Genomic DNA, 15433 nt, shown 5'->3' with positions numbered 1-15433 from the left:
GTGTGTTAGTCAGTGGCACGATAGAGGCGATGACATTTGCTTGAGGCTTCTGCCCAGCATGAGCTGCCTGACTCACCCACTCATCACGAGGACAGAGCCCACTGCTGCCAGTCACACACACAATGCTGATGCCTGTGACTCTCACTATCAGGTGTCACTTTTTCTGGAATTTGTAATAGACTTTGGTTCCACCCACATAAATATACTTTGTATACATTTCTCTCTTGTGCACATATTTGCGAGTGGTCAGATAAGCAGGATTACAGTAAATTGTCCTAAACCTACCTTTCTAAGCCTGCTTTCTGCCATCAGCATCATGCTGACATGTCAACATCTTGTCCTCATTATTACATTCAGACATCTTTCGTTTGACTCTATTTTTATAAGACAAAGACAAATGAGAGTCATATCTCATATCTCAAGACATATCTTCTCTCAAAGGAATTCTGAATGATACTAGTAATTTTTCAACTTAAATAGTTTTACACATACATAAATTGTTGTAAATATTAGAAATTATGTTGATGTACACCTATTCATTTTATCGAGAAAAAGAGAGAGCACAAAAATGTATATATAAATGTAAAATATATGACCTATGCTGGCAAAATTAGTCAAAAAAAACAAACATTTTGGTAATAGCACCAAATTTGGCACACACCAAGTCAAAACCAAAAATATATAGGAAAACATTCAACTTTTTTCCCCATGATTCCCAAATAATCAAACTCATGCTAATGTTTACATCAGCATGAGTTTGAATATCACATTTCATTGGTTCAGACTCATGCCATCGAGAATTTGCAATGAATATTCACAATGTTATAATATGTTGCACTTTAAAATTATACCAAACTTGTGCTGAGTGGAAGTGCCAGTCGTCGAGAAGCTAGCAGAGAAAAACAGCAATTTTCATGGACAAGTTAAGGTAAGTCAAGTCAAGTTTTATTTATAGAGCACAAGTTTAACACTAGTTGATCCAAAGTGCTTTACAGAGTACAATAAAATAAATAAATAAACTTACACAACATTACTCAAATGCAAGAGAGTAAAAATAGGTATTTAAGCTGGATTTAGAAGCAACCAGAGATGGAGAGGTCCTGATGTTAAAAGGTAAATTGTTCCAGAGCTTTCCAGAGGAAAAGGTACTCCTCTCAGAAAAAGTACAAGTAAAGATACTTATAGATACAATATAAATGCTATTTTCAGCATTGGAATCGTTAGACGAGGGCTTAATGAACACATTTGTGTGAGAACCTCAAATTTAACCAAAATTTACATTTTTCACCTGCTTTACCTGTAGCTCTTAATTAGCCTGTGCGCCTTCTGATTCATTTTGCCAGCACGGGTCACATATATAGTATTGGGTCACCTGACCATTACACCAACAGGGACTATAATGACATTGCAATCTAAATACATATACATTAATATGGATTTAGTCCCCCATAACAGCTTCCACTATTCTGGGAAGGCTTTCCAGAAGATTTTGGAGTGTTTCGTTGGGTTTTCCAATTCATCCAGTAGAGCAGAGGTTCGCAACATTTTGGAACTATTTATTCTATATAAAATCTATCTATATACAGGGGTGCACATAACTTTTTCAGTGAGTTACTCAGGTGAGGACCAGAAGATGGTGTTTGGTACTCACCCCATATGTAGCGTGGCCACAGCTGTCAATCATGACGTCACATTTCCGTTTTTATAGCATAAAATAACTAACTAAAACCAAACTTATAAAAAATAAACTAAACGAACACTTAAATTTACATCAGCGTGAAAAGAACGACCTAAAATGATAGAAAACACCTTAGGAAAAAATTTATTTGAAGTGTTATTTGATTGTTCAGATATATTTATTTGTATAAATTAAATAATTAATCCTTATTAAAGAGCAGTGAATTTTCTCTTTTTATTTTGTTGTTTGATCAATATTAAGTGTACAGAAGGCATTAGGTTTATTACGCACTGTCACTTTAAGAGTGTGCAGATCCAATTGCACTGATGCACGGTACGTTCTGTAAAGACATAACCGACTGTGTTTACGTGAATACTCTCCAAAACGGACATTTAGACATAATGTTGTGTGTATTTGTCCATTCAGACGCGAAAGAGAGCTCGATTCAGTCCTTGCGCGCTGTGTCTATGATTTGACGATTTGAGACATGCATGAAGCGCATGCCGACTCGGTAGATCAGCACGTTACAATTCAAATGTGCGCATCTTCCACAAACGCAAATCAGTTCTGACTGGATCACTTCCCCAATCGTCCCTCCCTTACATTTCCGTCTAGTTTTTATTCGTCATAGTGGTCGTCATTTAAAGCAAGGTTTTTATTTAGTTATCGTCTCGTTTTCATCTGTGAAAAAATTAAATGAACACTGCCTAGGTTGCATTTTGGCGACAGTACGCAAAGGCGCGTAGTAACACAAGTGGCATTACGCATTCTTGATTTTTGTCGCGCATGCGTACCTGCGTACCAGTTATGTGCACCGCTGTCTATATATAACAATGTATAATCTTTTTTTGACAGATATAGATAGTCTCATTAGTGCGTCTCGTTAGCCATGACATTGTTAAATCAATCAGTGGGGCAACTGTGCTTGCTTCTTTTTTACAAAGAAGCGCAATTCCTGGTTCAATGTTGGACAGCGCAAGCCTGATGTCATCCTCCCACTGGAGCCGGTTTCGGTACTTGGTTTTCAAAACCAATTTTGAAAACCTGGCCATCAACTGTAAGGTCTTTTTCTGGGCAACTGAAGGGATCTCTGTGAACTGAAATCCTCACTGAAATAACAGCTGAATTGTTGTTTCAGTTCTTCAACATGTTGAGCGACTGTGTTAATCAAAGAAGAGATATTTATCCCTTTCTCTTGCAAACATTTTAATTAATCAGCCGATCACGCCAAATATCCAATTTGGCAACGGATGCACTGACTTTGTCCGAAAGAAGCAAGATGTTGGCATCTCTCCCTTGCATCGATGTGTTCAACAAATTCAACATGTCGAAAATGTCTACAAGGTTTGACAACTGCGCTAACCACAGGGGGTCATGCAGGTACAGCGCAGGGTCAGACTTTGCAATCCGTAGAGGCGACGTAAAACCCGACCTCCTGAGAGCCAGCAAACATCAGTGTGAAATAGGAGCTGCTCATGTTTGGCTCCCATTTCCTGACAAAGCAAGGAAAGCAAGCGTGCATTTAATGGCCGTGTTTTAATGAAATTTACCATTTGCACTGCTTCCTTTAAAACTTAAAGTTTAAAACTGATTCCAGAGACATAGCCATTTTCTTTGATGTGTGAAATTGGCAATGAATCATACACTTGGCCAAAGACCACTAACCCTCCCAGTCATCCAGAACTTCAAACAATGCCTGTCCACTGTGTCCAGTTGTGTGCACTGGAAGAGACAGACAGAAAAGAATGTCCTCCTCAATCTAATTTTTGATATATCTGACATAGATATGTTTTAGCCCTGCAAAATCAGTTGTATCATCAAGCTGCAGAGCATAGTATTGGCTTTGTATGAAGTTAGCTAGCAATTGCTCCTTAAAATCACTTGCCATGTCACATGCAGCGGCTAACAGTATCGTTAGAAAGGGGGATGTCACCAATCTGTTGTGTGAAATTCTCACCACAGATATATTTGGCAGCAGGTAAGATTAGTGCCTCTGCATTTGTGAGGTTTTCTTAATTTAGCAATTTGTTGCGAGACATATAGGACTCTTCTAGACAGCTGTTGGACACTGATGTGTGTTTGCTAATTTTGCGTTTCTTTAATTTGAAAAAAAATTAAGGGTTTGTCTTTGAGTGTCGGTTGTTTGGTTTCTTAAAAGCGATTCAACTTGCTTGGCTTAATGCTATCATTTGCCAGCAAATCTGTGCACATAACACACTGGGGCAGCGGTTCAGCATCTGTACCAGCCACCTTAAAACCCAAACTGAATATAGCTAATGTCATTCTTTCTTAGGGGTTGGTGCTGATGAGACACCATCGCCACAACTCCTTTTGGGATGTGTGATGATTTTATCCATACACTTTTACCAATATGGATTCCTTTCGGCTGGTAGTCACTTATGTGTCTGCATTGTCTGCGGTGTGAATAAGTAATAGAAGTGCATGACAAGAATAAATGGTCAAATTAAATTGTTTAAATTTATAACAAAGTAGAAGCTGATAAGGGATTGACCCGTAGCAACACAGCGTGCACATGCGCAGCTCATTCCCTTCTTTGTCAGCTGCCGTTTGGTCAACGGAATGTGCTGCTCCGGCTCTCACCCACTCACTGAACAGAGAAGATGCAGAGAGAGGTGCGAGTGCAGGGGGAAAGCAAGACCTCGCACTTGCAGTACAGTACTGGCAACATTTGAAAAGTTGCTACGCTTTGTCCATAAAGGTGTTTGAAAAGTTGCGAAGTTGGCAACACTAGTCTGCACTTATAGCTAGATAAAAGGCAGGCTAAGCTCCACCTCTCCCCAGCAAAAAGAAAATGCAGATAGAGAGGAAACACTGCATAACTTATTTTTATGCCTAACTTTTTTTTCTTAATTTATGTAAATTCTACTTGAAAAGCAATTTGCCCTTCCGATCTCTGGTTCAGTGGTTAGCATTTGTGAGGTCAGGCACTGATGTTGGACAAGAAGGGCTTGCTCACAATCTCAGTTCCAGTTCATTCCAAAGGTGTTTGATGGGGTTGAGGTTAGGGCTAGTTTTTGAAACACAACTGTATTACAGGGTTTTCAACACAGCATTAGAGTTAAACTACTCCATCTGACGCTTGGCATTGTACTTGACAATGTGAGGCTTGCATGCAGCTGCTCCGCCATGGAAACCCATTCCATGATGATCCTGCCAGACAGTTTTTCTGCTGATATTAATGCCAATGGAAGTTATATAATCGTAATCTATAAATCAGCCGCACATTGACAACTTTTATGCACCATGCGCCTCGGTGACGCCACTCTGTGACTTTGTCACACTTTCTTCCACTTCATGGCTGAGTTGCTGCTGTTCCTAAACACTTCCACTTTACAATAATTAAAATTGTGGAATATGTCTGATATGACGGATGTGACCATGGACTTAAAGTCCCTGTAAAGTCAAAATTAAGTTGCATTCAGTCATGGCAGATTTACTTTAATTAGGCTATTGTAAGTCAGAGCTATTCTGAAAATCTTGAAAATTGTCTGTTTTTCAATCCTGTCTTGGAGGCTCCTCAGCACTGCACATTTTATGTGTCTTATCTGATAGACCAAATTAAGTTCATGAATGATCACAAAATCATCCAAAACGCGAAACATTATTCAGACTATTATAGAACTGTAAGGGGTTATCTTTCTTAAGGTTCTAATCTATACACATCCACATATATTACATTATCTTTATATTGTGGATACATCACATCTGTGTAAAACAGAAATACAGCAGGGTGTTGTACCCCATCAGTTTTCTGCCATGGTTAACTGTTCTTCTCCATGGTATTACCTCAGCTCAGCTGCTGAGATGAAAACCAAGATCACCTTCACCTCTTAAGGTGAGAATTGAAATCGTTGAGCAATGACTTTAGTCCTCCCAGAATATCCGTTTTCTTATTGTCACAGACTGAAAGTAGGAAATTGTTTTTGGATTCATCATTCTCTCTCTCGCACGGCTCACCTGGTGTTAGGTCCTCTGCCATGGTTTCAGGTTGATGAGCAGTTAAGCTGTTAAAATATCGTCTCGGCTTCAAAAATGAAAAAAAGCCATAGTTGTTTTTCTTAAAACAGAAGCATTGGTCAACAAGGTTATTGAGAACGGTTTATGGGTGAAATACATTTTCGTTAATACAACTCCGCTGCTTGCTCCGGCTACGAAAGTAATAATTTAAAATGTCATCCGTTCATTGAAAATAAGGTCATTGTCCGAGAACTTGCAAGATTCGGAAAAGTGGTGAGCGAAGTTAAACTGGTTTCCTTGAGATGTAAAAATCCTGCGCTCAAACATGTGATGTCTTTTAGGAGACAAGTGTTCATGTTTTTGAGTTCTCCAGATAAATTACTGGATGTATCGTTTAGATTGAAAGATGGCGATAGTTTGTATCTGATATTTGCAAGTATGGAAAGTTTGCAATGTTTTGAATGTGGAGAGTTCAGACATAAAAGACTCTCGTACCCTCAAAAGAAAACTTCGGCAGAAGCAAAGATTAGTGGTGAGGCGGATGAATCATCGGTGCGCAAAGATGTGGAGTTGAAACAGAAACCAGGAGGGGAAAAGTCAGGCTTGGACAAAGCTCCAGTGGCTGAGACGAGTAAGGACAATGGGTTGGAGGTGAATAAGAGCGTTGTGAGTAACTTAAACCATGTTGATAATGAAAAGCCGAGTTGAATTAGTGTAAATGGTACTGCAGCAGTTGTAGGAGAGCATCTTGTGTTTGATCTTGTAGGCCTACACGTCAGTGGTGTGCAGTGTGCAAGCATCGAGGAGGATGGTGATGTTGCCTCTGATATCATGAGAGTTTTTAGATCTCTATAAAGCTAATGATGATTTGTATTCTGTGGAACAGATAAATGCTTTTTTGGACGAGGCTAAAGGGAGAAAGGTAGATATTTTTTCCCTGATAACGAAAAGTTTGTCGCTTCTGTAGTGTGGGTACGTAAAACGTACAACCATACTGTGTTATCGCAACAGAAATGGTACAGACTTTAGAAATATATAACGACGATAAGACGGTAAAAGGAATGAGAATGAAATAAGGGCTTGAGGAAAAGCTAAATGAACACTATGGCTTGTATGTATTTTTCCTTTTCTTCTGCTGTTCTTTCTACCCTTTCTATCTCATGGAGTATCTTAGAATAGGTTATTTGTATGTGAATGGTCTGAGAGATAAGAAAAAGCAGGCTTTAGTTTCACAATATTTTAATATTAAGAATAGTGCAGTTGGTTTTCTTCAAGAAACCCATAGTAATATAAGCAATGAGTCTGAATGGGGATTGTGGTGGAAGGGAGAATATGTTTTGAGTCATGGCTGTAACGTTACCGCAGGAGTTGTGATCATGTTTAACTCTACTTTAAAAGCAAAAATCCTTTTTACATATCACATAGAACCTGGAAGATTACTTTTAGTAACAGCTGAAATAAATCATTTTCATTTTCGGTAACACTATAATAACTGCACGCTATTAATCGTTAGTTAAGGATTAGTAAACCGTTAGTTCATAATTTATAAAGCATTAATAGACATTAATAAGCAGTTTATAAATACAGCTATAAATGGTTTATTCATCTTGATTTAAAAGCATATCTATAATGTTTAATAATTGTATTGTCATAATTTATTAATGATCTATTTATAATTTCTAAATGAAGTATAGCATTATTTACAAACCAGTTATTTGGGAGTTGTCAGTGATTCATGAGATCACTTAGAAATTGTAAGTAAATGTAGTAAATGAAGGTAGTTATAAAGCATTTAGTAGTGGTCAGTTAACTATTTTTGTGAGCTCATCTAAAGTGAGGACTATTTATGCCTTGTAAAGCATTTACAGTTTTGAATGATGTATAACACTTATATGCAAGATCAAAATCAACAGAGTATTTTGAGTCTGTTTGCACTGATAAGAAAAAAAGCGAGCTGATCACGCCAGCATGATTGCCGACCCCAGGGGGTTAAAATCGATGCCTCGTACAGCTCTTGTATGGTTCTTGACTTAAGTGATGTTGCAGCAGTAGCCCTTTTGCTGGGGCACAGGTCAATTCACCACACAGAAACAATAGTAGAAATGTGGAGGAAGAAGCTCATGGATGAGGAAATCACACTACGTATGACCTTTGGAAAAGGCTTTGAGGTTCCTGAAACAAATGATCCTGTTCTGAAAATTATGATTACTCCGGTCTTGAAGAGCATGTCAAGTTCTTTCTTGACTTTACTGTAACTTTCCTGTAGCTCAACTTTCTGTAACTTGACTGTAACTTTACTGTAGCTCAAACAGTAGACCGTTGGCACTTTCAACGCTAAGGTCATGGGTTCGATTCCCAGGGAAAGCTAGAACTGATAAGAATGTAAATGAGTACCTTGAAATGCAATGCAAGTTTCTTTGTAAGTGTAAGTCCTCTGCTAGACCTTCACGAGCCTTGCAAAACCCTTGATTTGGATATAGTAGAGTGGAAAGTTTGATAAGTTCGACAATCGAAGTGTTAATGATCAGTGCGTATTTTGTGGTTTAAGGGAAACAGCTGGATTGGCAGCACAGTCTTTAATCTCTCTCTCTCTCTCTCTCTCTCTCTCTCTCTCTCTCTCTCTCTCTCTCTCTCTCTCTCTCTCTCTCTCACTCACTCACTCACTCACTCACTCACTCACTCACTCACTCACTCACTCACTCACTCACTCACTCACTCACTCACTCACTCACTCACTCACTCACTCACTCACTCACTCACTCACTCACTCACTCACTCACTCACTCACGCACGACTTGTTCTCCATCACTCTATTAATTTGATCTCATATGAAAATTCTTTCACTGTTTGAGATGTCTGGTCACAGCACACACATACATTATTAGTCTAAACCAGGACAGGAGGGATGTCCCGTCAGTAATTACAGTAGAACGGATGTCATGGTTGCTTAGCAACAGCATTTTTGAGAGCTGAGTCCTATGCAGCTCTGTTATATGCACCATCACACCTCAGTTCACCTTTACTGTAGGGATTCATAGCAACAATCGATTTTTGATTATTGGCACATTGCGAAAACATTATAGTCTTGTCATATCTACTAATATACACTTTTTTTTATTCACTATTTTCACAAGTAAGGTGCACATTTAGTACACGTAGTACAAAAATCCAAACTGATCACAGTTGTAAGTAACACACCTGATCTCATGCCTTCATTCAGTTATACACATTTTCACTCCACATAATACTACATTTACATGTGCACCAATACTGTGATTATTTCTAATAATCAGAGTAAGGTCTTAATTGCAGTAAGATGTTTACATGACATGAGCAGTTTATGCCATTTTTATTATTTGCTAATAAGTACCGTTAAACCACACTCTGATAGCATGTTCACGGCCATTGTTTTAATCTACTCAAATCAAATTTAAAACATTTTTATGGATATTCTGGATATTATTCGGTGCCATGATGAACATCGCAATGCCGGGTTTGCCTACGCTCTGGTCGCGTTCTTCACGCCACCTGGATGAAGATACAGAGCAGAGACTGCATACTTTTCTGTACCGAGTTGTGTTGACAGAGTTGAGCGATTTGATGTAGAGAAACTTCAGTTCATTCATAAAGTTGTGTGAAGTAATTATGAAACAATTTAATTTCAGCTGTGAACCTGCTTTACAGATGATAGTGTTTAGTTCAATTACAGTGTCAATGTTACAAAGTTCATCAATTATGAAAATGTACTTAATAAAACAGCTACAACAGACAAATGTGTCATTTTTCAGCTCAAGTCAGTTCTGTGTTTGTTCGGATCAGTTCAAAAACAAGCAAGTTGACTGTGCTTTTATATTTACACTTTCTATCTAATGAGAACCAACAAGTTTGAAACTTACAGCACTTCACATCCAATCACAGCTCAGTTTATTTTTAAATGCTGATATGAGTTTTTTTTGGGTTTCATGTATGTGCTTATTCATTTCTCTCAGGATCCCCGGCAGACTGAATGACAGAAGGACACCATTAGGAGAGCTGAACTGGATTTTCACCGCTATTACTGACACAATTGCATGGAACGTCCTGCCGAGAGGTTTGTTCTGATAAAAATCCAGCTATTTAACAATCTCTGAAGATTTAGTTTCATGTCTATCAACAGCACAGACCTTTCAGGGCCTCCCACAAGAGTGACAAATTCATTTTGATCATTCAACGTCTGTTAAATGGCTTGGCTCAGTCAGAACCCAGATTCTCCTGTTTACTTTGCTTGTTCCACAAAATAACAAAAAATGGCAGAGATGTTGCATATGCACTTAACATGGTGACGTAAATATGCACATAGTGTGGTGGCATTTACTGGTTGACTGTAAAATGACTGGTTAAAGCACGGGCTGAGTTTGGATTTTAAGTAATTTTCCGATCCCACTACCCCACTAATATCCTTTTTGCTACAAAACCCATAACATTTAATAGATTATAATAAAACATCTTCAAAAGACTGAGTGTGAAAACATATAGATTGCTGCCCTCTATGAAAATCCATAACTGTGCAATATCACAGGAGGAAATCACAGATTATACATGTTGATATTCAGAACAACAGCACATTTGCTGAGATTCAATATTTTTTGAAGAGATTCAAAAAATAATTACTTTAGATTAAGGCTTGGTGAAATAGCTCTTTATATTTTTCTGTATTTTGATGTTATTCAATATGTATCTCAATGTTTGTGCAAAATTGGTAACACTTTATAATAACTGCACACAATTAATCATTAGTTAAGCATTAGTAAACAGTTCATTCATAATTTATAAAGCATTAATAGGAATGATTAAGCAGTTTATAAATACAGATATAAATGATTTATTCTTGATTTATAAGCATGTGTTTAATAATTGTATTTTCATACTTTATTAATGATCAATTTATAATTTATAAATGAAGTATAGCATTATTTACACACCAGTTATTTAGGAGTTGTCAGTGATTCATGAGATCACTTAGAAATTGTAAGTAAATGTAGTAAATGCAGGTAGTTATAAAGCATTTACTAGTGGTCAGTTAACTATTTTTGTGAGCTCATCTAAAGTGAGGACTAGTTATGCCTTGTAAAGCATTTACAAAGGAGATTCAACAGCTCATTTATCTTCTAAACGGAAAAACAAACACAACACAGTGATACAGAACATATAAATATTTAACTGATCCTTTAAATCTCCTTTGTAAATGCTTTACAAGGCATAACTAGTTCTAACTTTAGATGAGCTCACGAAAATAGTTAACTTACAGTAGAAATACATGTTAATAAAAAATGTATTAAAACACTAAGTAACTATTACTATATGTCTGAATAACAAGATGTATGAATGTACATTTAAATAGTTTATTAATCATTTACTTACAGTGATCTTATGAACCACTGACAACTCCTAAATAACTGGTTTGTAAATAATGCAATAGTTCATTTAGAAATGATCATTAATAAAACAGCCATTTTGTATAAAGTACTTGAAAAATACTTGAATTACTGAAAGACAATATATGGGATTTTTTTATTTTATTTTATTGATAAAAATCTTTTCACACAAAATTAACGCTGCAGTCTGTCTCGTATAGATATAGAGGCATTTTTGCATGGCTATTGCTCATATAAATATCCAAATATATGATGCAGCTTTTATTCTTCTTTAATTATTTTATTCAATCATATATTAATGGGAGAAAAAAAATCAGTTTGAATAAGAAAAGCGATATCTTTGTCATAGTATCCTTTCAATGGTTAAAGTTAACGCAGTCATTGCATGTGCTGCACTTTACCATTTTGTTTTATTAGTTTATTTATATATATATATATATATATATATATATATATATATATATATATATATATATAATCTTTTTTAGAATTTATCGTTTGATAAGTGAGATCTCTGATTGTAGTCCTTGACAAAAAAGTAATTAAAGTACTTGAAAGTACTGTCAAATAAGATGAACTTTTAACATATTACACAATCGCGATATTCACAATACACAGTATACTTAATTTTATACTGTCAGCAAAGAAATTGCGATAATGTCACTTGTCTTCCATGTATTGCTCAGTCACTCCTAGTTTAGACACAATTTGGCAAGTTCATTTTCTAAATTGATATTTGATTCTTAATAAAAAATAGTTCTAAAAGCCAAAGCAGGTTCAGCCACTGCATGTCCCAGAGCTACTCACAGACAGCCAGCAGTAAACGCAGACAATAGAAGTGAGATAAATGAAGCATCCTGGTGCTGTTATACTGAATGGCATCACTTTTAACAGTGCTTGCTTGGCCTGTCAGATTACAGGACCAAAACTAACTGTTGTATAAAGAAGTATAATGATGCTTGTTTGTGCATTTACTGTAAATGCTTTGCTGGCAGTTTGTACAGTATTCTTCAAGTAAAGGACACAATATGTATGTAAATTCTCAAACACTAGCAGCACAGAACACAAACTGTGAAGATTTGCTTCTGTCTCTTTCCTGAGGAGGAACCAAGCATGATTCTGTGGGTATATCCAAACCTCTCACAGTCTTTAATTCACTTTTGTGCATCAAAGTTGCATAATGAAAATCCCCAGGCTTCAATCTGCCATGCACACACATCATAATCATTGGATCTCAATAAGACAGCATTTCACACAACATAATTTATGATTTTAATCAAGTTCCCTGTTATCACATAAAGCATTTAACAAAATATCTTTCTCTATCTTTCTCTATAGATCTCTTTCAGAAATTATTTCGTCAGGATCTTTTGGTGGCCAGTCTATTTCGTAATTTCCTATTGGCTGAGAGAATTATGAGGTCATATAACTGTACACCAGTCAGCAGCCCCAGGTTGCCACCTACGTACATGCACGCTATGTGGTAAGTGTATGGATGCGAACACACATACTTAAAATCATTTTCGGGTCTGAATGTTCAGATCAGATTTCAGGTGCTATATGTATTTACAATAATGTAGATATTATTATGTGCTCAATGATGCTACGTTCACTCTCACTCTTTGTTTATTTCAGTCAAAGATCAATATGCATGAATGAGTCAAATACAATATTGCCTTTAGAGTCGTATAATTTGTCATACAGCTCATTAGTTCAGCACCACGGCAAGATGTTGTGATGGACAATGAGCACAGACAAAAATGTCACGTTGTCAATAGTTACAATAAACAATAATCGGTACTCTTATATGTTGTAGAAGACAGACTCTTGGCATCATGTTAGTCATTACAATGGCAACTGATGAATTTACATTGGACATTGGCTACACTGTCTAAACAAATCTGATAAGGACATTTCTGGAGTTTTCACTTCCAAAATAATCGTGAAGAGAACTCCTTTCCTAAAAATCAGAATTGGGTGCAGTGAACAAATCCCTAGAGTTTGTCATTTATAGTTTAAAATGCATGAGTATTCTGGGTAATATGTTGTACCACAATGGTTAAAGGAATTATCAGCATCATTACTCTACTTTGGTACAAAGTCAATATTAAAATAAAAAAGTACCATGCTTTCTCAGTACTTAGTTCAAAATATATATTTTTTTCTAAGTATTTGTTTTGATTCAAAATGTCACATGGGTTTTAGGATTTACAGAGTATATGTAGCCTAATGGACCCGATACTGTCTATTGTGTCATTAATATTATTCAAACCACAATAGGCCTACTGATAAGATACAAACACTTATCTTAATCAATTTATTTGTTCTTTATTATAGACTGCACTTACCGGTAACTGCTTCAAGGCCTTATGCCATTGTTTTAATTAAAGGGGTCATGACATGAGAAACCAAATTTGCCTAGATCTTTTGGTATATAAGAGGTCTTTGTACCATTAAAACGTCCTGCAAGTTTCATAGCTTAAGACGTCCTCCCCATTATAAACGAATCATTTATTTAATCAAGCTCTAAATACAGCTCGTTCTGGATCCATGGTAAGAAGTGACGTCACGGTACGAAGTGACGTACCAGCGTTTGCATATGACCGCCTCCCGCACAAGACAACTACGCTTTCAGCGCAAGGCAGCTACGCTCATTTCGTATCATCGTCGCGCCCGCGCCTCACAAGTGTTCAGTCGACGGACAGCGAGTGGGTCTGTGTACAGGGAAAGTACGATGCCGCAGATGTGCTGTTCCTGGCTGTGGACAAACTACATCTTTGAATACGCTGCAGAAAGATCCAGTCGTCGGGGAAAAATGGATGCACTTTATTTTTTGCGGACGTCTCAGTCACGGCGGTGTTAGTTTAAGCGTTTGTTCTATACATTTGAAGGATGACTGTTTTGAGAACAGACTGTTTTGAGCTTTGCCAGAAAACTGTTGCTCAAAGATAAGTCCGTGCCGACTATTCTTGGCTCAACATCGACGACGCAAACTGTAAGTAATGTATTTAAAACTTTAAACTACTTTTTAAATACGCTGAAAGATCCAGTCGTCAGGGAAAAATGGATGCACTTTATTTTTTGCGGACGTCCCAGTCACGTCAGTGTTCTATACATTTAAGGATGACTGTTTTGAGGAAAAAATCCCAATATGATGCTTGGCTTTGCCAGAAAACTGTTGCTCAAAGATAAGTCCGTGCCGAATATTCTGGGCTCAACAACGACGACGCAAACTTACTTTTTACCATGGCTAATATAAACACATTTGTATAAGAGAATCTTGAAAATATGTCGCCTTTCTAGTAACTTAGGCCTACATGTGATAGAAAATTAAAAATGTTGCCTTTATCAATGCTGCATCTTCAAATATGGCCTGTGCATGCATTTTTGTCCGTGGTACACCCTATCATTTCATTGGAATTAGTTAAATAATGTTAAACTGTTAGCAAATTAAGCTATAGGAAAATTATGTAACAATAATCCGTTTTCAAGTGTCTCGGGTTAATTTTTTTTTATTAATTCAAAATAGTTTCACTTTCCATGTGGACACGGGCTGATCCAGTCTTCGTTGTTGTGGTGATCGTTCATTTTCCTCTGATTCCGGCTCAAACATAATAAGGTTTTATCATTGCAAGAGCCATCGCTTCGCATGCATCACCCGCTATTAAACAGTTGCGCCGAATCCGCAAATGTTCTGGCTGGGGGCGTTAATAATTGATGCATAGGCACTGACGTTAGCCAATCATAACAGTGGGCGTTAACACTGAACTCTTAAAGGGGAAACACCCCCAAAACAGACTGTTTGAATCAGAGGATGAGAAACAGGGTGGGAAAAGGTCATAAATCACTACATTTTAAAAGTTTTTTGTAAAAAAAACTATAGTAATACTATATTTGCACCTAAGGGAACATAATAATAAAATAAAATAAACCATGTCATGACCCCTTTAAAGTAATATTTCATTGACATATAAAGTAATGTTTTATATGTTAATGATTTATATTTTTCTTGATATTTAATAAATATAAAAATAAATAAATATATAAATTATAATTTTAATTAAAGATTTGTATTAAGTAGCACATTATTTTGCTGTGGCAAAATTATTATCGTGAATCATGAAATTGAACTGGTAACGTTATTGACTACTGGTAACGGTATTGAGGTAACCATGGTTTCAACTCAAGTCACAACTAGGGCTGTCACTTTACGTTTGAAAATCGATTGCACAATCGATCGGACCAACCAACACAAGTTTTGAAAACGAAAATAGGGAATCAATTTTAACCAAATATGTACTGTACAATATTAATTGTTAAGCGAATTAAACAAATAAAAAAGATAGATGTAACAAAACTCACA

At 36.6% G+C, this 15433-nt stretch overlaps 1 protein-coding gene across 5 annotated transcripts in view; it reads left to right on the top strand.

Moving 5' to 3' along the window:
• rptor (regulatory associated protein of MTOR, complex 1) overlaps positions 1 to 15433 on the top strand; it is a 237387-nt gene that overhangs the window by 123946 nt on the left and 98008 nt on the right. For all 5 annotated transcript variants that reach the window (XM_079627480.1, XM_079627478.1, XM_079627479.1 and 2 more), the window contains exons 9-10: positions 9646 to 9746; positions 12409 to 12553. In XM_079627480.1, coding sequence (XP_079483606.1) covers positions 9646 to 9746; positions 12409 to 12553 — 246 coding nt within the window. The remainder of the gene's footprint in view (positions 1 to 9645; positions 9747 to 12408; positions 12554 to 15433) is intronic.

This window comes from Phoxinus phoxinus, assembly GCF_949152265.1.
Source record: "Phoxinus phoxinus genome assembly, chromosome: 11".
Classification (NCBI taxonomy): domain Eukaryota; kingdom Metazoa; phylum Chordata; class Actinopteri; order Cypriniformes; family Leuciscidae; genus Phoxinus; species Phoxinus phoxinus.
Note: the sequence above shows the minus strand (reverse complement) of the source record. Positions and strands in the feature narration are given on the sequence as shown.